General features: G+C 45.8%; 11 protein-coding genes across 11 annotated transcripts; 7 read left to right on the top strand and 4 right to left on the bottom strand.

Annotated features, from left to right (window-relative positions):
* Positions 1–1,421: 1,421 nt before the first annotated feature.
* On the bottom strand, positions 1,422–1,853 carry N7481_008828 (MAPEG family protein; the record flags this gene model as incomplete). Its single annotated transcript, XM_057268047.1, has 1 exon — positions 1,422–1,853. The coding sequence occupies one exon, from the start codon at positions 1,851–1,853 to the stop codon at positions 1,422–1,424; it is 432 nt and encodes a 143-aa protein (XP_057118724.1).
* Positions 1,854–3,274: 1,421 nt separating this feature from the next.
* Positions 3,275–4,969, top strand: N7481_008827 (uncharacterized protein; the record flags this gene model as incomplete). Its single annotated transcript, XM_057268046.1, has 1 exon — positions 3,275–4,969. One exon carries the CDS (start codon positions 3,275–3,277, stop codon positions 4,967–4,969), a length of 1,695 nt encoding a protein of 564 aa, XP_057118723.1.
* An 892-nt stretch (positions 4,970–5,861) lies between these two features.
* N7481_008826 (uncharacterized protein) lies at positions 5,862–6,209 on the top strand (the record flags this gene model as incomplete). The annotated part of the gene is made up of 1 exon (XM_057268045.1): positions 5,862–6,209. The coding sequence occupies one exon, from the start codon at positions 5,862–5,864 to the stop codon at positions 6,207–6,209; it is 348 nt and encodes a 115-aa protein (XP_057118722.1).
* A 1,586-nt stretch (positions 6,210–7,795) lies between these two features.
* Positions 7,796–9,428, top strand: N7481_008825 (uncharacterized protein; the record flags this gene model as incomplete). Its single annotated transcript, XM_057268044.1, has 3 exons — positions 7,796–7,964; positions 8,017–8,730; positions 8,788–9,428. 3 exons carry the CDS (start codon positions 7,796–7,798, stop codon positions 9,426–9,428), a joined length of 1,524 nt encoding a protein of 507 aa, XP_057118721.1.
* A 1,438-nt stretch (positions 9,429–10,866) lies between these two features.
* N7481_008824 (uncharacterized protein) lies at positions 10,867–11,151 on the top strand (the record flags this gene model as incomplete). The annotated part of the gene is made up of 1 exon (XM_057268043.1): positions 10,867–11,151. One exon carries the CDS (start codon positions 10,867–10,869, stop codon positions 11,149–11,151), a length of 285 nt encoding a protein of 94 aa, XP_057118720.1.
* Positions 11,152–11,277: 126 nt separating this feature from the next.
* On the top strand, positions 11,278–11,814 carry N7481_008823 (uncharacterized protein; the record flags this gene model as incomplete). Its single annotated transcript, XM_057268042.1, has 2 exons — positions 11,278–11,530; positions 11,582–11,814. 2 exons carry the CDS (start codon positions 11,278–11,280, stop codon positions 11,812–11,814), a joined length of 486 nt encoding a protein of 161 aa, XP_057118719.1.
* A 3,588-nt stretch (positions 11,815–15,402) lies between these two features.
* Positions 15,403–17,043, top strand: N7481_008822 (sugar porter family MFS transporter; the record flags this gene model as incomplete). Its single annotated transcript, XM_057268041.1, has 3 exons — positions 15,403–15,610; positions 15,684–16,834; positions 16,864–17,043. The coding sequence occupies 3 exons, from the start codon at positions 15,403–15,405 to the stop codon at positions 17,041–17,043; spliced, it is 1,539 nt and encodes a 512-aa protein (XP_057118718.1).
* A 620-nt stretch (positions 17,044–17,663) lies between these two features.
* Positions 17,664–18,889, top strand: N7481_008821 (isopenicillin N synthase family dioxygenase; the record flags this gene model as incomplete). Its single annotated transcript, XM_057268040.1, has 4 exons — positions 17,664–17,700; positions 17,771–17,956; positions 18,024–18,398; positions 18,456–18,889. The coding sequence occupies 4 exons, from the start codon at positions 17,664–17,666 to the stop codon at positions 18,887–18,889; spliced, it is 1,032 nt and encodes a 343-aa protein (XP_057118717.1).
* Positions 18,890–19,019: 130 nt separating this feature from the next.
* On the bottom strand, positions 19,020–19,895 carry N7481_008820 (C6 transcription factor; the record flags this gene model as incomplete). The annotated part of the gene is made up of 1 exon (XM_057268039.1): positions 19,020–19,895. The coding sequence occupies one exon, from the start codon at positions 19,893–19,895 to the stop codon at positions 19,020–19,022; it is 876 nt and encodes a 291-aa protein (XP_057118716.1).
* Positions 19,896–19,943: 48 nt separating this feature from the next.
* On the bottom strand, positions 19,944–20,289 carry N7481_008819 (fungal specific transcription factor domain-containing protein; the record flags this gene model as incomplete). The annotated part of the gene is made up of 2 exons (XM_057268038.1): positions 19,944–20,238; positions 20,282–20,289. 2 exons carry the CDS (start codon positions 20,287–20,289, stop codon positions 19,944–19,946), a joined length of 303 nt encoding a protein of 100 aa, XP_057118715.1.
* A 3,940-nt stretch (positions 20,290–24,229) lies between these two features.
* N7481_008818 (CVNH domain-containing protein) lies at positions 24,230–24,713 on the bottom strand (the record flags this gene model as incomplete). The annotated part of the gene is made up of 3 exons (XM_057268037.1): positions 24,230–24,270; positions 24,328–24,443; positions 24,496–24,713. The coding sequence occupies 3 exons, from the start codon at positions 24,711–24,713 to the stop codon at positions 24,230–24,232; spliced, it is 375 nt and encodes a 124-aa protein (XP_057118714.1).
* Positions 24,714–25,085: the final 372 nt, after the last annotated feature.

Raw genomic sequence — 25,085 nt, 5'->3', positions numbered from 1 at the left:
CAAAAAACATTGTGGTCTCTTGGCAGGGCAGGATGTGATATACACCAATCAGCGCATTCTATCTGCCAATCCCCATTTTCAAATTTCTAGTCAGATCCGTGGGATGATGTCTTGTGCCTGGGCTCGCTTGTCTTCCATGGGCGCCATGGACGCCATCCGCAGGGGCAAAGGCAAATGACATATGAAATAGAATCGAGGGTGAACAGTGTTGTGTGTCAGGGGTCAATGCAGAAGGGGCAAATTTCTATCGCATTGATGGCTTTTGCCATCGCGACGTGATGGACTGGACATAGATTTTTTTTTTCTCGGCGATCTTCAAGTTTATAATTGCAGCCTTATTCAAATTAATTCTGATCAGAAATCCCGCAATTCCTTGGCGACATACAAAGGCCCCGCTCACACCAGAATCTTCGCCGCTCACCTGCTTGTGAACTCGCAACGAATGTGGATACCTCGTCGGGTAGTCCACTTGAATCCTTCTGAAATGTCCTCTAGGGACCATGAGGCATACCCAAGACCCGCTGTTCCATACCATTTTCGAACTCACCGAGTCCATTCTGCTGAGAATTTCTGGGTTTTGGCGACGGCTATTCCTATCTAGTGGGACTAGTTCACAAGATGGATCCCCTTCTGTGCCCATTTTCTCACAGAGGGGGTCCCCGGAAACCCTCGCGTTGGGTGGAAATCAAAGCCGCTTCAATATTGATTCCGATCGCGTGGTCTAGATTTGTGATGGTCAGGCAGTTCGACCAGGCACATGCGTCCAAATTCCTTGTCTGGCGCTCATGTGGGAGTGAATGGAGCCCACGAATATGTTCATACATGTGATTCGGTACTAATCCTTGTCTGGTTCTTTGAAAATTGAAAGCAGTCACTAGTGATCTCGTCAGAGCTTATTATTGCTAAGATTATGCCATCACAGTGTGGTATCTAAGATTTGTTCACAACAGGAATCGTCCAGCCACCCAGAAACAATATTTGATAATCTGACACAAATACTAGTATTAGAGCTAGAAGGAGATTGCAAGAGCTCGATACTCTTAACGATGCTGCGGTTAAGAAGAAATATATTATGCTTTTCTCTCCATCTGCTTCCTTTATTTCTTTTCCTGCATATCCTCGACAAGGGAGCTCAAGAAGTGAAGGTATATACCTGATGAGCAGTCAATTCTATGCCGGGATCCTCAAGTGAGTAAATATTTACCGGTGCAAGACTTGCGTACACGAAGATGAGAAGCTCTGGAGAGTATATCGAATGAGAGAGAGAGCAGATAGAGGAGGAGAGAGTGAAGCTATCTATGATACAAAAGGCACGGCACGGCAACCGCGATTCCTGAGACACCAAGGCCTCAACAGCAAGGACTTTTCCAGCAAACACAATGCAACGAGTAAACAGTGTGTCTGCACATTCTAGATCATCTCTAAAAGACTAAAAGCGCTGCCCTTGCCGTCATAATGGCCAACAAACATGAAGAGAAGGCAAACAAGGAGAAACGGAGCATGAGCTTATTCTCGGTCGCATGAACAAGGCTATGTAGAATGCGAGTTCCAGTATATGCCCAAGCAAGGATGCCATCGATATCATCACTTTTTCCCCGACGAGCGATCGCCAGAGTGAGAGCTATGGCATAGAACTGGGTAGGTTGCTCCATCAAATGGTTGTAATTGTCCCTCTTCCAACGAGCTGCGGGCGGCGTCTGAGCTTCAAGTTGGCTCTTTGTTGTGGTGTTGTTGACCTTCAACTTTTTGATGATCGGTATGTTCACGGCATACATCCAAACTTCCATTGCCAAAGTCCATCCATTGAGGGCAATAACAGGCATCAAAAGACCAGATGGAAGGTTATCCAGCATTTTCGGTCCCACTGCAACTTTTAAATGGTCAAATCGTTTCAAAAGGGTTTCGCAATGCGAATGACATTTGATCGGACATAAATGATGTGATATATCTACCTGTCAAACAGGCAGAGACATTACTTACCCCTCCCGGCCCATTCTCCTCCTGGAGCTAGCACTCTTTTGAGAGATGCTGCGGGGGGTAAGAAAAGCGACAGCCAGTAAGCGGTGATGAGGGCACTAAGCTAGCCCCTTGCGTAGATGCCAAGAGAATCCTTCTCCGGGAATATCCGTTGGTTGACTAGTTCATGCTGAAAATCAGATGAACGTAAGTGGTTTAATCTGGCAATAGAGGCCTCGGGATTATTGGTGTACGAAGAGACATGACCAGCTTGTCAGGTCGGCCAATATGAATAGCGATTTCATGAGATGATTATCCAAGATCGTATTAAGTGTTCCTTGATATAAATAGCGCCACGTAATTTCACACAAGGCTGTGCTAATCAAGGTAGATAAATTGCTATGGCTGCAACCTCTCTTATGGAAAGTCGTCAGAATCAGCAGACGTATCATTTCCATATTGCGAATAAGCAGCAAATCTGTCGTCGGTATTTCTGAATATGTTCAATCAAAGCTCATTAATGCGCCAGTAAGACTTTTCATAGCAATGGCATTAATGACATCAAAAATAAAGGGTGGTTTACGTCTAGAGGTAATCGATTTCACTTCCATTCTGAAAATTCTTGAGTTACATATTTATTACAATGCCAGGCAATAGATATTACCTTGGGTTATAAGGGGGACGTATAAAGCTTAGCCTGAGTGAAGAAAAATACTTGATTCTCAGCACGAAATATTAAAAGGATGCTGCACTTTAGGCTGAGTTAAAGCGGGGTGACCTTGGCAGCTAGCCCCTCGCGAGATCCCTGTCGCGCTGTTTTCTTTGATCTAACATGGAGGTTCCTCAAGGAGGATGACACATTGGTTTGACCAATTACATACTATCCCATGCTACCCCCTGCATACGAAGCACAGCAAGTTTGAGTCCTATGTTGCCCCTTCCCCGTCCGGAGGAACATCCATTTAATTCCCGTCTTCCCCCACTTCACCCACCGAGCTCATCTTATGTAGATCGAGGACACTAGTTCTAACGCTAAGCAGCAATTTCAAAATTTGACAATATTTCAGAATATTGGACGAATTTATCCGAAAAGCGGGGTTCAAATTCCGGGGCTTCAATGTGACATCAGTACCTTGGGAGGAGTAGCGATTCATACAGCACTGGCAAATGGTATAAACATGTCGCTTCTCCCGAAATCTAGAATTTGTAAGGGTTGGGTCAATTCACAAAATAGTGTCTACCAAAAGCTGCAGTTATGTATCGGCGAATAACTTTATGGGTGTCATTTTTGATGTTCCTTCTTGCCCCTTGCAGTGCCATGAAAAACTCCAGCTACCAGAACCCGGTCTTACCAGGCTGGCACTCAGACCCGTCATGCACTAGGGTCGATGATGTATTTTTTTGTGTGACGTCGACTTTCGATGTCTTTCCAGGTCTTCCAATTTATGCTTCAAAAGATCTTCTCGGTTGGAAGCTTGTAAGTCATACATGGAATCGCGAGAGCCAGCTGCCCGGATACAGTGCAGGAACTACTGGCCAGCAGCTGGGGCACTATGCAGCGACTATCCGTTATCACGATGGTACTTTTTACGTGATATGCGTTTATCTCGGTGCACCGGCTGAAACTGGTGTTCTATACACCTCCAAGAATCCGTATGATGAGTCTGCCTGGAGCGATGCCGTTACTTTCAATGCATCTGAAATTGATCCGGATCTATTTTGGGACGATGATGGTAAAGCTTATACTGTCATGGCAGGCATAACTCTTCAAGAAATCGACCTCAAGACTGGTGATCTGAGCGACTCCATGAGCATTTGGAATGGCACTGGTGGTGTATATCCTGAAGGGCCTCATCTCTACAAAAAAGATGGATTCTACTATCTTCTCATTGCCGAAGGAGGAACAGAGTTAAATCATTCAATCAGCATCGCCAGATCGACCAAGATTCAGGGACCCTATGAGTCATACAAAAATAACCCGATATTAACAAACCGGGGCACCGACGAATATTTTCAAACAGTTGGGCATGGCGATCTTTTTCAGGATACTGACGGGAGGTGGTGGGGGATATGCTTGGCAACCCGAGGCGGTCCATCTTGGAAAGTCTATCCAATGGGCCGAGAAACAGTCCTTTTCCCAGTTACTTGGGAGAAAGACCAATGGCCCGCTCTTGAACCAGTGAGAGGCCAAATGACAGGATGGCCCTTGCCGTCGCGTACTCGAAATATCCCAGGCCAGGGCCCCTTCAATTCCGACCCTGATGTCTATGATTTCCAATTTGGTTCTCAAATTCCCAGGAATCTTGTCCATTTCCGAGTTCCTGGAAAAGACAGCTTTTCGGTCACGCGAAAAGGGCTTCGTATTATTTCAAGTAGGAGCAATTTGACGGGAATCCCCGACAATTCTCTCCTGAGTGGACAGAATGGGCTTGGTTTCATCGGCCGTCGCCAGACTGACACATTTTTCACATATTCGGTCGATTTGGATTTCGATCCAAGCTCGGTCGGCCAAGAAGCCGGAGTGAGTGTCTTTTTGACCCAAATGAACCACATCGATCTTGGGATTGTGCTTCTCGATTCAGATTCATCGCCTAATGGTCACCGGTCGCCTCGGCTTTATTTTCGTTTTAGAACAGAGGCTAGTACTATGGATAATATTCCCATCATTCCGGGAAACCCTCAACCACCGAAAATTGTTCCTGTCCCACATTCCTGGATTGGAGGGAAAATCAGGCTTCAGGTCAAGACGCTGAACGAGACTCATTACGAATTTACTGCGATGCCTTTCTCCAATCCACATGCTGCTATGAAGATTGGAATTGCTTCTGCTCAACTCGTTAGTGGAGGCAGTGGAACATTTGTTGGAAGTTTGGTTGGGGCTTATGCTACTTGTAATGGTGCAGGATCTGCATCAAAATGTCCTGATGGTGGAAGCCTATATGTCAACCGTTGGAGATACACTGGAGATGGACAGATTACATCAGCGAACGAAAATCTTAAGTTACTGATCTAGGTGGGGCAAAGCATAAATTGCTTTAGGTCGTCTAGAAATATTTTTATGAGGTGCATCGATTTGGTCATCAGATTTCTAGTTCGCTGTTCTGTTGGATGGAAATTTTGGCAAGGAGCATGGGCTGAGTTAAGGATGCTCATTCTTGCAGTCGCCCCCACAGGGGTGAATGATTCGAGCAGAATGTATTGGAGGAAGTTCCCCGGAAAATTAACCCGCATGGGGGCTTTCACGAGCCTAAATAATCGTCTTCACTTTGTCAGCGCAGTGAGCTTCATCAAGGTATCATCCACAGGGCTGGGCGGAATGTGGAGGGCATTCTTGGGGTCTTGGCATACGCTATGCATGGAGAACTAGCTCAAATTTCAGTGAGATGAGTTGAATAGGTAGCTTCAAAATTCTACCCCTGCAATGAGCTACAGTTATCGGCGAAATCATATGTAGATCAAAATGCGAAATGCAATCTCCGCGTCGTCGGCTACCTAGAGGTGAATACGAGGCAGCTTGAAAGAATTGTCCAAGGGTTCATGGTTACATCCGCATGGAGAGAAATGATCATTGTCTTCATGCCAGTTGAACTTTAATTATTCGCGCGGGGATACTTTGAAGAAGCAGAGCCCTAGGGAAAATCATATGACTAATCGAAATGCCCCAGGTTTTCAATTCCTGTTGGAATTCGTCTTGACGGCAATGATGCTATAATTTACCTCATAACCCGCAGATCCTACGAAATATGATGAAATAAATGTATGTAGGGCGGAGAGACCAAAACGCCCTTTGGAGGAAGGCTTGTTCATGGTATATAACCACGGCATTCGTGTCCCCGTCGATAGTTGTAAGAAGAAAACATTACTGAACAACACTCCATCTGAGTATCCATCAATCAGTTTCCGACATGCAATTTTTCAAACCTTTCCTCCTAGGATTCCTGTGTGTTGTCGAAATAACTGCAGCGCCAGTCTCGAAGCATGACATGCTTATGAATTGCATGAACAAAGAGTTGGACAATATGAACAACGAATATCAGTTGGGTCCTGACGATATGGGAAAATTGAAACGGGTCATGGATAAGAAAATCATGCAGTTATCTTTCGATAAACCCATGGAAACAGAGCACAAAAAGCGACCGGGAGCAGCATCAATGGCTCGCAAAGCTATGCCAGGGGTTCCGCCCGATACCATCGATAAAATGTTGGGTGGCCTCGCAAAATCGAGCATGCATTGCGCAAATGTCCTGCAATGAAAGATCCGGCGTTCAGTTTCTATGTGACTCGATAAACGGGGGAATTGGCCGAATGATAAATGTGGAAAAAGATTTTGAATTTTTGTTTGTTACTCGAGAGATAGCTCTTTTCGTTTTCTTTTATATTGTGATTTGCCGACAGAACCGTGCAACTGTGCGAAGTTCATGTGTACAAACCTGTTGCTGTTTTCGGAATTTAGAAATGAGTTTTCATTTGAACTCTGTCCTGTGATTCAAATAAGCCACCCAATTCCAAATCTCTTACCTCGGAAGTTCCAATGAACGAGTTAGTTTGATTGGAGAGTTGATTAGATTAAAAATACTGGATAAGGTACTGTATAATCACAAAGCGATTACACCTATGTAAATGAACATCTAACTTGAAGTTGATGCCCTGGTGCAGAATATAAATGCATAATACAAAGTTGCTTCCTAGTAGATTACGCACTAGTCACGGTATCACATTTCGACAGTTGGTCCGTGATCCTCGACTTAGCCTCCAGAGCCGGATCTAGTACTACCTAGGTACTGCTAACATATATTGTGTAAGCCTTGGAGTCGGGAGGCTCCGGGAGAGAGTAAAACCATGAGTCAATTTTTTGGACATTGCCCAATGGCACATGAATCATAAGTACGATGCCAGGCAGCCTTTACATATAATGCTAGCCTATATTTCATTAGTATTAGGCTTGGATTATGATTATCCCTAGGTTAACGACTCCGCTTAAATTCACAAGGGGTGAGGACCGTGCCAAAGACATCATCATAATGATATAATGTAAAGCCCCCCCCCCCCCTTTTTTTTTTTTTCCCCTCTCGATAGGCTCACGGATGAATCGATGATCTTAACGTTATTTCTAGGCTCGAACAACTACTAAGCACAGCATATATTCCTGATTATTAAGAATCCTGATACATACGACCATAGGGTGTGGAGAACAGGGCTTCCCGTCCGCTCAGCCGTACTTAAGCCACACGCCGGCAGGTTAGTAGTATGGTGGGTGACCACATGCGAATCCCTGCTGTTGTATGTTTTTGCTTTTCCCCCTCATTTTTGGTGTCATCTTCTCCCTTGTCTCTTGGTTGGACTTTTGTCCGTGGGATATTTGGTTATGACAGACGACTGGACACGTGAGGAGACAATATTTCATGCTCGAGCCCGTGGCGGCCACCGCGGAACATAATTACATCTTCCGAACCCTAGGGAAAGGAGAGATATCTGCTGGATGATCTATAGCTACATAATATCCCAGCTCATTGGTAGGAAAGTATAATTGAAATCCGAAGGGCCGCGTGGTAATTCCTCTACTATAGCTTTCGTGAATTCCCTGTATTTGGCTAGCAAAGTCCTTGCATATCGTCATCCCGGAGCTCCTCAGTTTCTGACAATTTGGTACAAGCTCTTGAAGATGAACCTCGTGATTCGTTGGGAAAAATTTCTCCCTACATTCCAGATCCTGCAGTGCATCACCGTGACCTTAACCCGGAAGGATCGGCGAGAGCAATCGCGAGGAATGTAGACGTCTAAAATTGTCCGAGAAAATGTCCGCCAGCTTATAAAATAAAAAGGAAGGCCGTAAAGCTAGATGCTAGAGCTTAACACTCAGGCCGCCATCATTACCGAAAAGATGGCGTTCACTTCGACCAACCGTGGATTGCGCCAGCTGAACGTCGGCATCGCTTTGATGTTGTCCGCATCAGCTACAGCCGGCTATAATGCGAGCCAAATCAACAGCTTACTTGTACTGCCTGAATGTGAGAGCTTTCCTTGCAAGGTGTCTCAAGTTGCCATGCTAATCATGAGAAGTCGCGTTCTTTTTGAGTGGACTCAACGCTAGTGCCAAAGGTCTCATCATTGCCTCCGTTTCATTAGGATCTTTCCTTACCTTCATTCCCGCCTCATACATTGCCGATCGCATGGGACGCCGAGTATGTGTTAGTATTGGGGCTCTATTAGTTATGATTGCAGCTATAGTTCAAACAGCTGTGACACACCCTTGGGCTTTCTTCGGCGCCCGAGTAGTGACCGGTATGGGAGTTGGCATTTCGCAAACCGCTGCGCCGCTTTTGATTGCCGAGTCAGCACATCCCAGACAGCGAAGGAAACTCACAGGTTTATACAACGCCGTTTGGTTCTGCGGCTCAATTACAGCTGCCGGAATCGCTTTCTCCACATTATCTCTACAAAATAGCTGGTCATGGCGCATTCCTTGCCTAATGCAGATTATTTATCCAACTTTACAACTAGTGGCCGTTTGTGTCATCCCCGAGAGTCCAAGATGGCTGGTTTCCAAAGGTCGGAGAGGGCAAGCATTGGCAATGCTCACAAGATATCATGGAAATGGAAATCGAGAAGATGTGGTGGTACAGGAGCAGTATGACCAGATCTGCAGCAGCATCAGTGCGGAGGAGGATCTCAAGTCGGCTTCTCAATGGAGCGCATTTTTGAGAACAAAGGGCGACGCACACCGACTAGCCATTTGCATTCTTTTGGGGTTTATGCAAGAATGGACTGGAAACGGTAAGAATGGCTTTTTATTCTTCTTACTATGATTCAATTTCTGACTAGCTCATCTAGGCATCATCTCCTATTACCTTGCCCCAATCCTCTCCTCTGTTGGAATAAAAGACTCTGTCCACCAGTCAGCCGTCAATCTGAGCCTGCAAGTTTGGAATCTGATTTTTGCTGTTGGTGGTGCAAGCACCTCTGATCGCTATGGGCGACGGGTCCTCTGGCTGAGCTCGACAACTTTGATGATGATTTTCCTGGCAACAATAACCCTCATGACTGGTCTTTTCGCGGAGCTACAGATAATCGAAGCTGGAATCGCGGTAGTTCCAATGCTTTTTCTCTTTTGCGCCTCTTACGACTTCGCCTACATGCCCCTTTTCATCGCATACCCCGCCGAGATCCTTCCGTTCCAGCTCAGAGCGAAAGGACTCGCCATCACTCTCACAACCGACTCACTTGCCTGCTTCTTCAATCAATACGTCAATCCCGTGGCATTTTCCGTTCTTCATTGGCGGTACTTTTCTCTTTACTTGGGTTGCCTTGCTTTTTTTATGGCAGTTGTATACTTCTTATTCCCCAAAACCCAAGACAGAACACTGGAAGAGGTCGCCCGCATTTTCGAAAGCAAGGAATGCCTTTCGGTGGAGTCTGCCGACGAGGAGAAAGATTTTGGAACCGTGCCTTACGCCCCGAAGAGCCAATTTTAGGTTGGTATTTGTTGACTATATACGGATACGGGAACTGTTACATATCAATTGTTGATGGATTGTTCTACAAATTTGTTTGATAGTTTGTGTTTATTGACAGCATCCGATTCTACTGAACAGAGCCGCTTGTCACGTAATATATTGCAAGTGGCTTCGATTTGACTTTGAATTCAATATAAATTACATAAATATCCATTCCAAAGAAGTGATGCATACGATCATTATTCACGACCGACATCCCCACACATCCAGGGGCTACTTTCCACAAAGGTGTAAAAATATCTGTATACACTTCAAGTTGTATATTCCACATCATGCATACCCTAAACAGTGGCTAGTCATCGGCGAGGGTGAGAGACTTTTGGCCCGTAAGATCTAGTAATATAACTTAAATGCTGGCTCAAAAATTCCATGAGCGACCGTACGCCAGGGGAATTGCACGCCCATAATCTGTACAGGTTACTGACCACAGTAAAGCCTACTAGTAGTACGATTCCTGATCCCCACAATGATTCCAACTAAAGGGAACAAGACATCACAATACGGTCACCCAAGAAGGCTCAACATCTGAAAGGTATTTCATTATTGACTATATTTGTGGGAACTGAGCAAGCTTCGCCTTGATCGGGACTTTCTGAATCTGCAAGGGAAAGAGGAGCGTCATCAATTTGTCAGAGAAAAATTACAATGCTGTCATTTGGAAGGAATTTAGATTTCTTCAGCCCCTGACCCTAGTGCTTATATCAAAATATACGCCCAGTTGGCGATCTTCAAGTTGGCGAGGCTTCGCTTCTCATTTTCCGACAAGCATACCTAATCGACAAGGGACCATGTGGGTGAAGGACAAGCTATGATAGGCGATTGGGTTTATTAGGGGCGACAAGTCTAATATTCCAAGCGGATATTTGCGCTGCGGCCCTGTTAGTGCTGACTATACAAGCCATGTCCCGCTGATCGCCGTTTCGAACTAATAGACACGAACTGTCCAACTGTAAAATCTCGTGAGAAATCGAAAACCTTCGTTCAATAGACCGAAAGGAAAATTTGAACTCTTATCCCAAATCGTGGCGTTCACCCTTTTGTCATGATAGCCCCCAATCTGTACTTTACGGAACTAATTCCTTGAAATTGGCCCCAAGGTCAAAAGAAGCCCCCAAAAGAATAACAAAAAGATGAAATTTCTGTACTATCAATATTTATTACGACCATAAGCTGACAGGATCCGGAACGGAGAATGTTCTTTTCGACTAACTTTGTGTAATAGTATTCCCGACGACGATGTAAATGTCGGCAACAAAAGACTCAGATCATTATGTATAAATACTCTGGTACACATCTAGTTTGCATAAATCTATAGAATAAAGCCGGGTTAATCTTCCTCGGTATAATTTCAGGTTAATCCTCACATCATCTTGACCGTTAACTTGAATTTAATATGATGTTGAAGCTCGGTGGACTTATCCTGTGCGCTCTTATAGCAACAAGTGCAGCACATCCCCAGAATATCCCAGCAGCTCGTGTCCATGCACGCAGTGTGACGTCGCTTGCTGTCGTCGCAGCCGCAGCCGCTACTAGTACCACTACCACTGCCACAACAACTTCCACTTCCTCGACTTGCACGGCTGGTGACACCTCTTCCACCAATGGCGTGCAGGCAATTCTTGATTCTACCGGTGCCCTTGACTGGCTAGATACTTATGCTCGACAGCATGCCAAACGGTGAAAGCGACTGGGTCAACTCCCTTTGGGAAATTGTTTTCCCCGGCGAGGGCACCTCTCCCTAGACTGGCTGCGGAGACATTGGCTGTGACTGTGATCCATCTTCGATGTGCTCTGCATATTCCTCTCAATGGCATACTGGGTCTTTCTATCAGTTTCCCTTCTGCATAGCAAGGTCAATGTCGTCCATGACAAGCTTCTTTGGACTGGCTGGCTAGTTGGACTGTCGATTGACCAGATTGCCAAGGACTTTTCCTCAGTCTCTCCAGATCAAACATGGGCGAAGTGGATTTCCGCAGCTTTCAGTATGGCAGGCAGGATTGCGACCGCTGAGCAAGTCTCTTCGTGGAATGGTCGGATTCGCTGCTGCTGGACTGACAGACGTTAGTCTGACCAACACCAGAGGTGATAGTGTTGATGTAACTTCAGTGGAGAATACGCTGAAGAATATCGTTGGACTGCAGGGAACTATGTCTCCAGTATCCTGCAAAATGCGACTGGAAACGGCGACTCTACGACGCTTCCAATCTATACGTATACTACTTATGAGCATGGCACTTCCTGCTTTTTCGCAGACAGCACAATCTTGGTTGATGAGAACAAGGACAATTCATCCTTCATCGCGGCCTACGACAACTTTGCAGACAATATCGTATGTTTTGATTAACTCGCATCTTGGACAGAAGCTTACTTTTCGACAAAAGGAGAAAAAGCTAGTCGATGTCGCAATGAAGACGGCTTGGTATGTGTTGGTAGGAGAAGAGGACACAAAGCAAACAAAGCAAACAAAAGGGAAATCCGCTTTGTCAGTGGTTATTTGGCCAGAATACGAATTCGCTTCCTCTCAACATCTCATCCTCCACAGCTCCACAGGAGTCTTCTATTTGCAAAGCCAGAGATGTTGAAGAAGTTTTAAAATGTGGATTCTGATCAAGAACCTCTTTATTGACAATCCTACGCAGGCTAAATTTCCTGCGACCCCGGGGTGGCTCCAGTCCAAGTCATGGATTGCCCATTAGAAATGGAACCTTACAATATCTGGATCAATCAATCATAGTGCCAGAGGATAACCAGGTGGTCTACGTCTAGTCCTAGGTGTCCATTCACCAGCATTTGAAGGATGAAGGATATTGCGTAGATAGCCCTGGAGGTATATACTAATATTCCTGTATTCTCATATGTAACATCATTTTAAATATTGAGCAATCACTTAGCAAATGCCACTAACCCCCAGCCGACTTACAAACCGTCTGCATAATTTCCACTACCTAGGTCCTGAAGAGCTGATCGGTGGCCAGCTGTGATATGAAACGGCAGGATTGTCGCAGCGACTTTAATGATGAACGATCCACATTAAAAGATGTGCGAGCGAGTAGTTCGCTGGGCAGATTGAGAAGGCGTGACATCTAGGCGTAGAATTCGCAAATTGATCAGTCGAAAGTCCCCTTTTTCTTAGCCCTAGGCTCCCATCGTGGCGTCCAGACTTCCTAATTCGGTAAAGCCTCAATAAGTCACATGACTTAGAAGTAGACTGCGGCAGGTGATCTGATTAGAGACAGAAGAAATTACCTGCTTTGATCTTATACCCCGTATTTGCCTTCAGAGACGATGTATATTCTCGTTTACACTACTCATGAGTTAAACAGGTGAACTTAAGCGCTATTATATGTAAAGAATAAAGTTCAGAGAAGAAAAGAAAACAAATCAAAGGTGAAGCTGATTTCGAGCGACCCTGTGCGACGACGGAACACTCATGCAGAATCTATTCTTCAACGATTTCTGAGCATCATCGATATGAGATACATGCAAATCTGGGTAATGGGATCGTGGGAAAGGCGTCGCTGACATCGGGAGAGAGTGGCGAAAAGTCCATTGGGGTGTGAGTTGGAAAGAGGATTAAAAGTTGTGAATAGTGTCATCTCTTATTTCCCTGTGGTCACGACTAGGGAAATCGGCGACAAGAGCTACGATGGAGATTACCTCGGCTTCCTGATCTTGAGGCGTTTCCGTGCTAGGCTAGAAGGACTGAGGGGCGATGCCCCATAATAATTACAACATCTTAATTGCGATGAGCGGAACCCCCAATTCTAGGCCTTGTACGAGCTTAGATCTTGTATGGGCCAAAATCGCCAGTTGTGAGGCGCTTGTATGCAAAGGAAGCAGTGGAGAATGGAGTTAGAATTGACCTTAAAGTAAAATGCTAATCCTTAAGTTCAGCGACTGAGCTTATTTTGAGCAGACGCAGCGCTTCAGGGTTCCTCCTACATAATCATACGAATCCGGCGATCCCGGAACTAAAGGCCACTCGGTCGCGGTTACGACGCCCGAGGCCGGAGCTCGGGCTGCATGCTACGCCTCGTTGCAGTTCGCTTGGAGGTGCTCCACTGCATTCCCGTGGGTCACCAGAAGGCGGGGGAAGTCGGAGACATGGAATTCTGGCCTTTGCACGCGAGGCCTACGTAAACAGATCTGGATTTGGCTCGAAACATAGAAGCAGTGACGAAGTACGTTGATCTCGAGTAGCCAAGCTCATATGAAAACTATGAAAGAGGTTTAACATTTTGCCGGCACTGGAAGTGGGACTTTGTAAGGTTGCAGCCGCCACGCTGAACCTTGAGTTTGAGTCGAATTGAGCTAATCGACTGCGACCGTGCGAGTCGAGGCGAGGCGAGACGAGGCTCAAGCGCGGCCGTCCTCCAGACTTCGACATGATACATGTGCGAATAAGCACATATGAGCAGTGGCTATTCTGACGATACTGTCAAGATCATCATAAATAGATTAATTATTCCAGAACACACTGAGACAGTTGCCTTCCCAGCGTAGGGGCTCGGATCTGGGGCCCCACATTTTGTTTCTCTTCTTGATTTTCGGTGGCGGATTGTCCACGGGTGACATGTCTTGCCACAATGCGATTGATTGTGAGATGGGAAGAAAACTCACTAAGTGGGATCTGAGATCTAAGGTCTGAGGTCTATATATATCTGGAATCGACATGAAGTTGGGTCGCTATGGTGAATGTCAATTGTACGAGAGAAGGACGCGATCGCAACTCAAATTGGCACGGCCCCAATGCTGTCTGTCACATTGACCGCTAGCTTCTCGGCATTCAATGATTCGACACTCCAAACTCCGTACTCCTTCGGTAAGGGGATCTTCTAAGACAAGGATTCTCCTGATCATACCGAAATTCTCTTCTCTGCTGTTGACTAGGGAAGTTAATATTTCGCGAGTTGAGGAGAATTGTTGAGATGTGATCGATTCCAGCTCTTGAGGCCCGGCCAACGCCCCCTACCGCCGATACCGCCGCTCGCAATCCTCCGGCACTTGTGATACTTTGCACTAAACACGTGGATGGCGGCAGGGATATGACCTTTCCAAGAACTATAGGAAAACCTAGTTTGACAACTGCCGCCTTAACAACACTTCTTGTTAGGTAACAGTGCATTGCCAACATGAGCGAGAATTAGGATGCATTCTCAATCTATTATGGCAAGGAAGGCGGCTGAATACGCTAAAGGGCGACCGGAGCTGCGACCGGAACTGCAACGGTAAGACAGGGGATGTTGCGGGTTCGTGCAAGCAGCGGAGGCCATGACATCAACTTGAAATATGAACCGCGTGGAGTTGATAACTAGAACATACATGCGCGATCATCGTTTCCACCTATGTACTTCGTAAAGAGAATCGATCTTCTAACCCCAGATTTCATTCGTCTTCCACTTTTTTCTTTCTTCTCTCTTCTCCATCCGATCTGTTACTAAAAAGTCTCGGCGTAGACCCATCGAGTCCGCCATAAACCAAGCCCCTAATGCACACCAACACCTATTGCGGAAATTACAGAGCAACACGAGCAGCACACGCAGCCACTACCCCGGACTCTACCCCGTATACCAACCTCTTTTGAGGCCGGGATGGGGCGACCCGGGGCATAGTAAAGGCATTCCTATGATATTCTACCGAGGTCGGTCGCATCCCGCCGCCTCCACAATTGGAATTGTGGGGAAAAATGCACCAAGTCGGCACTGTCGTCGATCACCGGGGACCGGCGAGCACCGAAACTGCACCCTCGTACTTAGTGTTGAGTTCGCGCAGCACCCTAGCGCTTTGTATAGCACGATCCAGCCTTCTATATCACATCTATATGATATAACAGAAGAGTTCGGCAACGGTGGTCTATCTCGAATCATCCATCCCCAACATTTACACCATCTTCACATTCCAATCGACCCGCTTGCCGCATTTCATCGCCATCATGGGGAAACCATTCATGGGCTTCCGGGGCAATGGCCTCCTCAGAGCCGCAGTCTGGCTCGTTGTCTTCCCGACATTTACTTGCTACGGTTATAATATGAGTGTGGCTGGTGGTCTTTTGACCCTGGACGCGTTCAATCGCCAATTCCCACAGATGGACACAATCAACACCACGGGCGCTACTCAAAAGGAAAATTCGACTATTCAAGGTTCGTGAACGGCTCTATACATGACATCATATAATTTCAATGGTGATCATCTCTAAAAGGTCATGTTTACTAGGCACGGTTATTGCACTCTACACTGTCGGCGGTATCTTCGGCGCGCTTTCTTGCGTTTATCTGGGTGATCTTCTTGGACGACGAAAGGTCATCTTCTTCACTAATTTTATCACCATCATCGGCGCGGTTCTTATGGCATCCGCCTTCCAATTCGCTCATTTCATCGTTGCCCGACTCATCCTCGGCCTGGGCATCGGTGGCTATGTTGCCACCGTCCCTGTCTGGCAATCTGAAATTTCCCCTGCGCACAAACGAGGCTCGAATGTCGTGACAGATGGTATCTTCGTTGGTGCCGGTGTCACGCTTGCCCTGTGGATCGACTTTGGCCTTTTCTTCGTTGAGGACAGCTCTGTTTCGTGGCGTTTCCCTTTTGCCTTCCAGATCGTTCTATCTCTTATGGCTATGATCAGCATCGTCTTCCTCCCTGAATCTCCTCGTTGGCTCATTAAGGTTGGCCGCCGTGACGAAGCCCGCGTGGTTCTTGCAGCCCTAATGGATGTCGATGAAGATGCTCCCGCTGTCGAAGATAGCATCGTTTCTATTGAGACAGCCCTCCTTGTCTGCGGCTCCTCTTCTTGGAAGGATATGTTTACAAATGGCAAGCAGCGTCTTTTCCACCGCACCTATCTCGCTGCGACCGGTCAAATGTTCCAGCAGATGTGCGGTGTTAATCTGATCACCTACTACGCCACAACTATTTTCCAACAATACCTCAGCATGGACCCCGTCCGCGCTCGCATCCTCGCTGCCGCTATGGGTCTTATGCAACCCTTTGGTGGTTACCTTGCCTACTTTACCATCGATCGCCTTGGCCGCCGACCACTGATGCTCTACAGTGCTGGTGCCATGTCCGTCTGCATGGCTCTTCTGGCTGGTTGCACCTCGGACGGTGCAAAGAATAACACCGGCGCCCTCGTTGTGGCCGTCATTGCTCTATATTGCTTCCAGTTTATCTTCACTGTCGGTTACTCCGGTTTGACCTTCCTCTATGCCGCCGAGATGGCACCTCTTCAGATCCGTGCGACCGTCAGTGCTGTGGCGACTGCAACCGTCTGGGTCTTCAACTTCCTGCTGGCAGAAATTACCCCGGTCGGTTTCGCTACGATCGGAAGCCGTTACTATATCGTGTTTGCCGTTGTCAACGCGGCCATTGTGCCCTCCGTCTACTTTTTCTTCCCCAGACCAAGGGTCGCTCGCTCGAGGAGATCGACGAGATCTTCGCGCAGTCAAATAGCATCTTTGACCCCCCGCGTGTCGCACGTCGCATGCTTAGAATGCAGACCACTGAGGCTGCTGGTTCTGAGAGCGGCGAGAATACAGGCTCTAATGACGATGAGATCAAGCACGACCTCAAGGCATAAGCTACGAGATATGATATTTTAATCGAACTGGGTTCGAACACTCAACATGAGTGATATTTTCATTTGTTTTTGGCCATTGGATGGTTATGGAATTAACCAAAGGTTTATTTAGCAATGGCACATTCCCAGGGCACAGGCCACTCGGGGACAAGCCGGGCTAGACCGAGACTGGAAACTGAGAAGTAGTGAATGAATTGTACATAGGATGCATTGCGAAAGATCTAGGAGCATACAATACCCAACAGAGATCTATTTTGGTAAATACTTAATTCTTTTATGTACTATTTTTCTAAATTAACTATCGTAATTGCCGCCGCTTCCTATCTATCTCATGGGGCGAAGTGCCACGGTGGGTCTGGTTATCGACGGATGATGATAATTAGATAATGCTTTGACACAGCTGCATTTGTGAGATCCACTTCAAAATACAGGCCAGCCTCGGCCGCGGGCCTCAGAAAAAACTACCCGTGAAAATGTTCGAGTCTATAGATCCACGGCCGAGAAGTTAAGGGAGAGTTCTGTATCCCAGCTATATAACTAGTATAGTTTGAATGAATGTTCTGGTCATCAACAATACAAGAAACCAGTCGCATCTACAAAGTAAAGAGCCTTGTTACAAAATGACATCTGAAGAACCACCAGTCATTGATTTCAGTCGTAAGTCTAGGCGGATAATCTATTTTCCTTGCTTCTACGAATATCCGCTAAGAATCAATTGAACGGGCAGCATTTCATGGCTCCGACAAGTCGAAGAAATTGGCGCTTGTAGAGCAAATTCGACAAGCCTGCGAACGCTTCGGGTTCTTTCAACTGATCAACCATGATGTCCCGCTGACTCTTCAACAGCAAGTGATCAAACAAAGCAAAGAGCTTTTTGATCTACGTCTAGAAGTAAAGGAAAAATACGGGAAAGGTAAAGTCTTCAATTTTCCCTTTTTAATCCCTATTCTCGGTCGTTCTAATTTACTAAAATTGAAAAGACATTGGAGGGTACAACAGAGGATATGAATGTCTACGATCCCAAAATTTTGAGAAGCAGGGGAAAGGAGACCTGAAAGAGGGATTCTACATGGGGAAGAATCTTCCGCTCAGCGATCAATATGTAATCGATAAACGATTCGGCCAGGGGCCCAACAAATATCCCGCGGAACTCCGCGACCCGAAGGAGTTCCAACGTGTGATGGAAGAGTATCACAAAACAATGACTGCACTAGCAGTAAATCTTCTCCAGGTCTTGGCATGTACACTGAACCTGAGCACGAACTTTTTTGATGATTTCTGCGAACATCCAGTAGCTGCTCTTCGGCTTTTGCACTATCCGCCCCAAGACCCAGCAGCAACCGAGGTCGAGAAAGGCAGGTCGCCGTGCTTGAATCCCTCAAATTTTTAACTTTTACTAAATCAATCCTTAGGAATTGGCGCTCACACGGACTTTGGCGCCATAACAATGCTCCTCCAAGATGAGACAGGTGGTCTGCAAGTTTGGAATAACCTTTCCTCGGAGTGGGTGGACGTCACTCCGATTGCCGGAGCTTACGTAGTGAATCTGGGAAACATGATGATGCGCTGGACAAATGATCGCTATTTGTCAAACTTGCACCGGGTGATTAACAAGGGAGGCAATGAACGCTTTAGTGTTCCGTTCTTCTTTTCCGGGAACCCGAACTATACAGTCAAGTGTTTGCCTAGCTGCGCAGATCCGCGGGTAGGAGCGAAGTATCCCCCAGTCAAGGTGCATGACTGGATGAGCGGACGCTTTGCGGATACCTACGGATCATCGAAGAGTATGGCATTCGGAGACCTCCGTCAAGATGTTGTTGCTGGAATGGATGCTAGTAGAGTTTAACGGGGTGACTTTATGTGGAGATGGTGATCATACGAAATGAGCGGCTGTGCCAGTTGCAGATCATTTCTATTCTACTCCGAACCGAAGTTTAAGATTTTCAATAGCAAGATGAAGGAAGACCTTATTCTTTTCACATGTCAAATACACTGAAGATGTCTTCCCAGGCCATGTTATCTCCCAAAAGAAGATCTGACACATGCGAAACACATGGATCAGATGAAAGCTCCATAGCCACATTCGATCCCGAGTCCGACTCAACTTCTACCCGAGATATTATCTCTTTTAATGAGAACTGCTTTCTAGTACCTGCCTTGATGGCTTGCTCAGTATCCAGTAAACTTTCAATGAGCCCGACCCCTCTTTTAGCAATAGTGCTTTTGCTTTGGTTAACTTGCAAGAACTGCAAGCTCCGCAAAGCCAGATCTCGAATTTCATGCGTTTCAAAAATTTGTTCATTCTCGTCCTTTGAAAATATCAGTTCAAATAGCAGCCAAACCGCTGCTGTCAAGACCTGTGCATTCACGGTCCATAGATTGCTAACGATATGTGTGTCAGGATGATCGGGCAGCGAAAGGAAGTCCATAAGGTAACGACGCATGAGTGGAAGGCAAGAGACCTGGATCGAAAGCTTTTGTGTTAGATCGAATGCGATATCGAAATAATCTTGACATACTTTAGTATATGCGAACCATGGGTCTTTCAAGCTCATTATTTGAAAATGACGATGAATACAGTAGAACTGGTCTCTGAGATTCAGCAAAGGACTGCAATTCATCGGATTTCGGTAACAATGCCATACCTTGTGTGCGATCGATATAGAGAGAACGCGATTTTGCTGGACGATATTTCTCGGGGTTTCACCATCAAGATTTTCTTTGAGTCTGAAGAAGCGCGGCATTCCGTCAACCAGCTGCTTGAGCTCACGGTCGGACTGTAGAACCTCTGAATAAAGATTCCTCAGATCATCGCCACTGTGACCACTCCCTGATTTTGTTTGCTTGCACATTCTGTCTTGTAGTTTCCAAATTATAACCGATCCTAAAAACAGAAATTATTAGCCATGTGCTAAGAATTCTTTTTGATAGACGATACCTTTATTGAGAACAGACGTATAGCTTCCTTGTGTGTAGTAATCCTTGCTTTGCTCAACAATATCCGTTGGCAACCCCATTTTTGAAACGTCCTCGTCGCAGTTTTTGGGCATCTCGGTGTCGAATTGAGAAGGGTGGATGTTGTAGGTGTTGTTGAATGGGATTTGTAGCCAATCCTGTCGCACTAAAAACCACCACGCTCTCTTAGAGACTTCACGATCAATTAAAAGCTTGCTTCTGGTATCTGAGTCATCGCATCTGGGAATGCTGAAGGGCGTTTCGGAACCTAGACGATGAATACCGAGGCATTGTGCAATTCGACTTGCGCTCGCAAGTAGAACGGAAATCCTATCTGACTGTCCAGAATTGTGCCCGATGTAAATAAGGAGGCAAATGGCCTGGACGCTGTATATGCTATGATTCTTCATAAAATCCACGGCATTGAGGCTGTCTATACTCTTTTGATAGCACAGCAATGACAGCTCAACTAATGAGGAAGTTAACGCAGTATTTCTCACCAGTTTATTTGAACTATAGACTTACCACCGGAGTAAATCTCGAAGTCTTGTAGTTTTGAAGGATGGGTGTGATACAGAGTGACCTGATCTCTTGTCAATCAGTCTGCTCTGGTATCAAATGGATAGACACCTAGGCAAGACGCACAGAAAGCATCGAATAGTATAAAGAAAGCCACGACTGCTTAGTATTTGACGTGCTAGAAAGCTGAAACATATCTTTGCACTGCTCACGAAACGTCGGCATGTGAACAACATTGTGAATCCAAGCAATGTACTCTTCGTGATAGGCCATCAATTTTTCAACTTGGGCTGCTGTAAAAAGGAAATCAATAGCTTGAGATACATATCCATCTTCTGTTTGTTGGTTGGAATGATTAAAATCAGCAGTATTCAGAATTTGCTGACGGCTAAACGCCAGGAACTCTAGCGTAACAGCAGCATCTTGAGAGACTGTGTCCAATATTTTGTGTCGCTTCTGAGAACATGTAGGATGGCTTTTACTTTCGGTTGAGGCTTCGGGTGTCACCGATAGTGCGCCCGGCAGAGAGGTGTCGGAAACGTTATTATAGCGTAGATGGTGTTCAGTTTCACAGGGTCGGAGCCCCTCGCTCGAGACGGGCTGCGTCTCTGGGATTGAATTCTCTGGCTGGTTTCTTGAATCCTTTCCCCTCCGTCCTTCATTAACCCGATGGCGAAGTCGGCATTGGGATTCAATTCCTCTCTCAATACAGGAAAAACAAGGGATATGTTTCGAGCATCGCAATTTTCTTCTAGTGCATTCAGTGCACGAATAAGACGGGCGCAGTCGCCTAATCGGAGGCTTCGGCGTTCGTGGGCCAGTGGGAGATTTCATTCTTCCTTCCAGTCCCAAAAAGATCAAGGTTGAGAGTTATGGCTTTTCTTTGTCCGGTCTAGAATATGAGTGAGGGGATCTTGAGAAAATCCCCCATAACGGCGTCCTCCGATATGCGGGGAGACCCAAGGTTGATAGGAAAGTGGCTTATCACTTTTAACGTAATCAAACGCCGAACGGAAGAATCAACCAATGCTATTATGAGCAACATCATGGGAGAGTTTCCAAGTAAGAAGTAAGGTTACATTCATCTAAAGCCTTATAGATGATTCCGAGTACGCCAGAGCTGAAAAGTCGGCTTGGGTACACATGTTAGCCGAAACCACCTAAGGATCCTTCGCGACGTATTTCTCATTCTCGATGGTGATAGAACTTCGGAGCTTTGAATAGAAAAGTGATATTTAATTTTATGCCTACAGTTCTGGGGTTCCCTGCCTAAATTATTCTCCCTTGCCGCGTTTTTGGACATAATAGATCGTCCCAATTAAACACATTTAGCATTGTCGAAATCATATATTATCAGTTTTATATTTATGTATGCACTTTGTGGTTTATTTTATTAGAACCTGATTATCTTTCTTCGATATTTGCTACTGTGCAAGCCTAGTCAAAAAGTATACCGACTTATTATGGCTTTCATCCCGAGGTTGTACTGCCGATATTTCTTTGGTATCTCCTAAATATCCTTCGAGTCTTTTCAATCAACGACTAACCTTCTAGACTTTCGAAACGGGTCAAATAAATGTAGTTATTGAATTACCATAAAACCTTCTAATGACGTGGCGGGAAAATGTGCCATCAATTACTACCTGTAGAATAATGATCCCGAGGTCGATTAACTAGTGCCATCCATGGGTGAATATGGATGCCCAGGTGGGCAGGTTATCCTTAGACCTCTCAAAAAGAGATAGTTTCCGAGGACCTCGGAAGTCCATGCCCGGTCCTCCTAGTACTAATATCTACATAGTGTAGCGGGGAGCCTATCTGCGAAACAGGTCTAGGCCACTGGGGGTAGAGGGAGTATATGAGAGGAGACCTAGGGATAGAAGAAGAAGAGGGTATCTGATTGTCTGCTTCTGTACGCATTGTAGTAGTCTTATATTACATAGATCCTTAGTTATACTGCTATTTTGATACTCTGCGGACTATTTCCCCTAGTACACTAGGTAGGTACCGGTACTTAAACGGATAGGCCGGTGGAATATATATTCCAACTTGAAGGTTTGCAACCTTCCAAGGCCCAAGCCCTGGAGGTTCGAAGGAACTTGAAGTTGACCACCTCCAGGGTTCGAGATAATAGGAAAATATATACACTTTCCACTTGGTGGTTTCAAGTTTAGATGTATATCTGCGATATCTGGTCTAAGTGTAAGGCAGCCCTGGGGATTGAATACAGACAAACAGAGCTAATGGAAATCAGTGCGTGCGCGAAAACTTTTTGCAAGGCAAAATTTTGCCCACAGTACGCGACTAGGACGATATAAATCAGTTAGTTATAGAGACTATAACTGAATAAATTGGGTTCAAAATCTTGAATATACAAGAATTATTCTTACGTTGACAGCATTCCTTGTTCTTCCAGGTTTCGTGCTCGGTCTGGGGCCTCGGACTAACAAAAACGCGGGCCTCGGGAACCGAAAACCTGCTTGTTCAAAATTGCTTTTTTCGTGGAATTTTTACCCTTGTCGATCATGCAGATACCCATGAATCGCCACAGAATCGATCGGGCCAGATAGGCTAGTTGAAAGGAAAGTAGTCGGATTAAAACCATGACTGCAGATAACCTGCTGGTGGCGCTTCGCCTGGTGATAAAGTAAATACACGCACCCATGTTCACATCGTGCATTCTGACTGGATACTAGAGAACCCCACGCAGCTATACACCGATTAAACTTGTCTCGAATTCCATTCTGTCTGCCTCCTCGCACGAGCAATCCTTCCCTATATACCCTCGGAATTTCACGCTACGCGGAGTTATACTTTGGCCTTGAAGAAGCATGGCTCTCATGCATTGGTGATCCCGCGGATTGGATCTGCGAGTGGTCGGATAAGGTCGTTCAAGACGCCTCGATTCCCAGTGACAAAGAGCGAGTTCGACACCTCCTACGCCTCCTTTACATTCCGGAACTTCCACGGACGAGGCTCCTCGAAGCCGATCTTTGCCTATTACGATCAATGGGTCCATACGATCAGCTGTTGACTCAGTCACAACACTTCGGGGGCGAAATAAGAAATGATTTATACCAACGGATTATGGAAAAACCACACCTCCTCGTTGCTTATATCTGGGTCATGTACTCGGCTATTCTCTTTGGCGGACGTGAAATTCGCGCTCAGCTGTTGAAAGCCGGGCCCGAATTTTGGGGCTTGTCGGTGACAGACTTTGCCTCTGAGCGAACACCATCTCCTTTATCTTTCTGGAATATAGACGATAATATGGCCGTGCGAGCCAAACTTCGCGATCGCATACTTAGTGCCGAACGTTTATTGACATCTCAGGAGAGACAAGATGTTCTGAATGAGCCAAAAGAAATATTTCGCGAGTTTGAATTACTAACAACTAGTCTAGATGAAGATACGAACAAATTTAATGTCTAATTTCAAAATGTGAAAAAAGATCTATTGTTTTTACCTGGGTTTTCTTCTGTTTTCGAGGAACTCGTAAACACGGAGTTTGTTCACGAATTGCGAAAGATCTTCGAACTTCTTGAATAATTGTAATAACGTTGCGAAATGTTTCCGTAAAATCGGACATGATATAGTCATAAAAGAGCGTGTTCACATAAAGTTCGGCAGATGTCATTCCCCCTCATCTTCCCCGTTTCAAGGTGGGGTTCATTTCCCTTCATACTCCAATCCCGTGGGTTCTAGTTATGGACTAGCAGCCGAGTTCGCCGTGGTTGTTGCTGATGCATTTGTCTTTTGATGATCAGCCGAAGAGTCATAATACCTCATATTTCATAAGAATAGACTTACTCAAATCAATGTGGGCCGAAGCGTATGGGTGTCCCTCCTTAACATTGCGGCACATGCATTCCAGTTCAGTGTGCCCTCGAAGACTGCAGTTGATGCAAGAGGCGGTAAAGTCACCACTTGTCCCAATATTAGTTTTTGTAGGCTGAAACTCTTTCATTCTGAACTCACTTCTTTCCACACTTGAGGTTCCCCTTATTGTTCTTGAGACAACGGTTTAGGTCGAGTGTACTGGTTCGGTATTGACCATGCTCATTTTCACGGCAGTCCGCGCGAATTTGGGTTCCCCTTCCCTCAATATTCTGGCAAGTGTCGGCGAACTTGGATGCACCAGAAACCGCAACAGTTAAAAGAGGAAGAAGAGCGAGACATTTCATGAAGAACTGCATACTGGCGGGGTGTTGTGGAGGCTACTGGTCTGTAAGTGAATGGTTTTTGAACTGGCTCTGAATGGAGTGGACTTCAGGCGCTCTCCTACTATTTATATTTCGTTCGGTAGACAAAGCGTGGTGAGAAACAAGTAGTTCTCTTACCATATACCGATGACATAGACTTGATGCATGCAATTGCAAGGGACCTTGGAGGTCCGGTTTCTCCTTACTTAGAGCCCTTCACCTGCCCGAGAGTATTTTACAATCGGCATCAGGGCCTTGAGATCATCCTGCATGTGTCTATGGATATTGACATGACATACAACGCGAGAATCCATTTTCAAATAGCATACCTTTTTTATTAAGCACGAATTAGCATAGTTATTGCAA

This window comes from Penicillium waksmanii (genome assembly GCF_028829765.1).
Source record: "Penicillium waksmanii strain IBT 27052 chromosome Unknown utg000008l:1.0-5622682.0:1.0-5626561.0, whole genome shotgun sequence".
Taxonomy (NCBI): Eukaryota; Fungi; Ascomycota; class Eurotiomycetes; order Eurotiales; family Aspergillaceae; genus Penicillium; species Penicillium waksmanii.
This window is presented reverse-complemented; position numbering and strand designations above follow the sequence as displayed.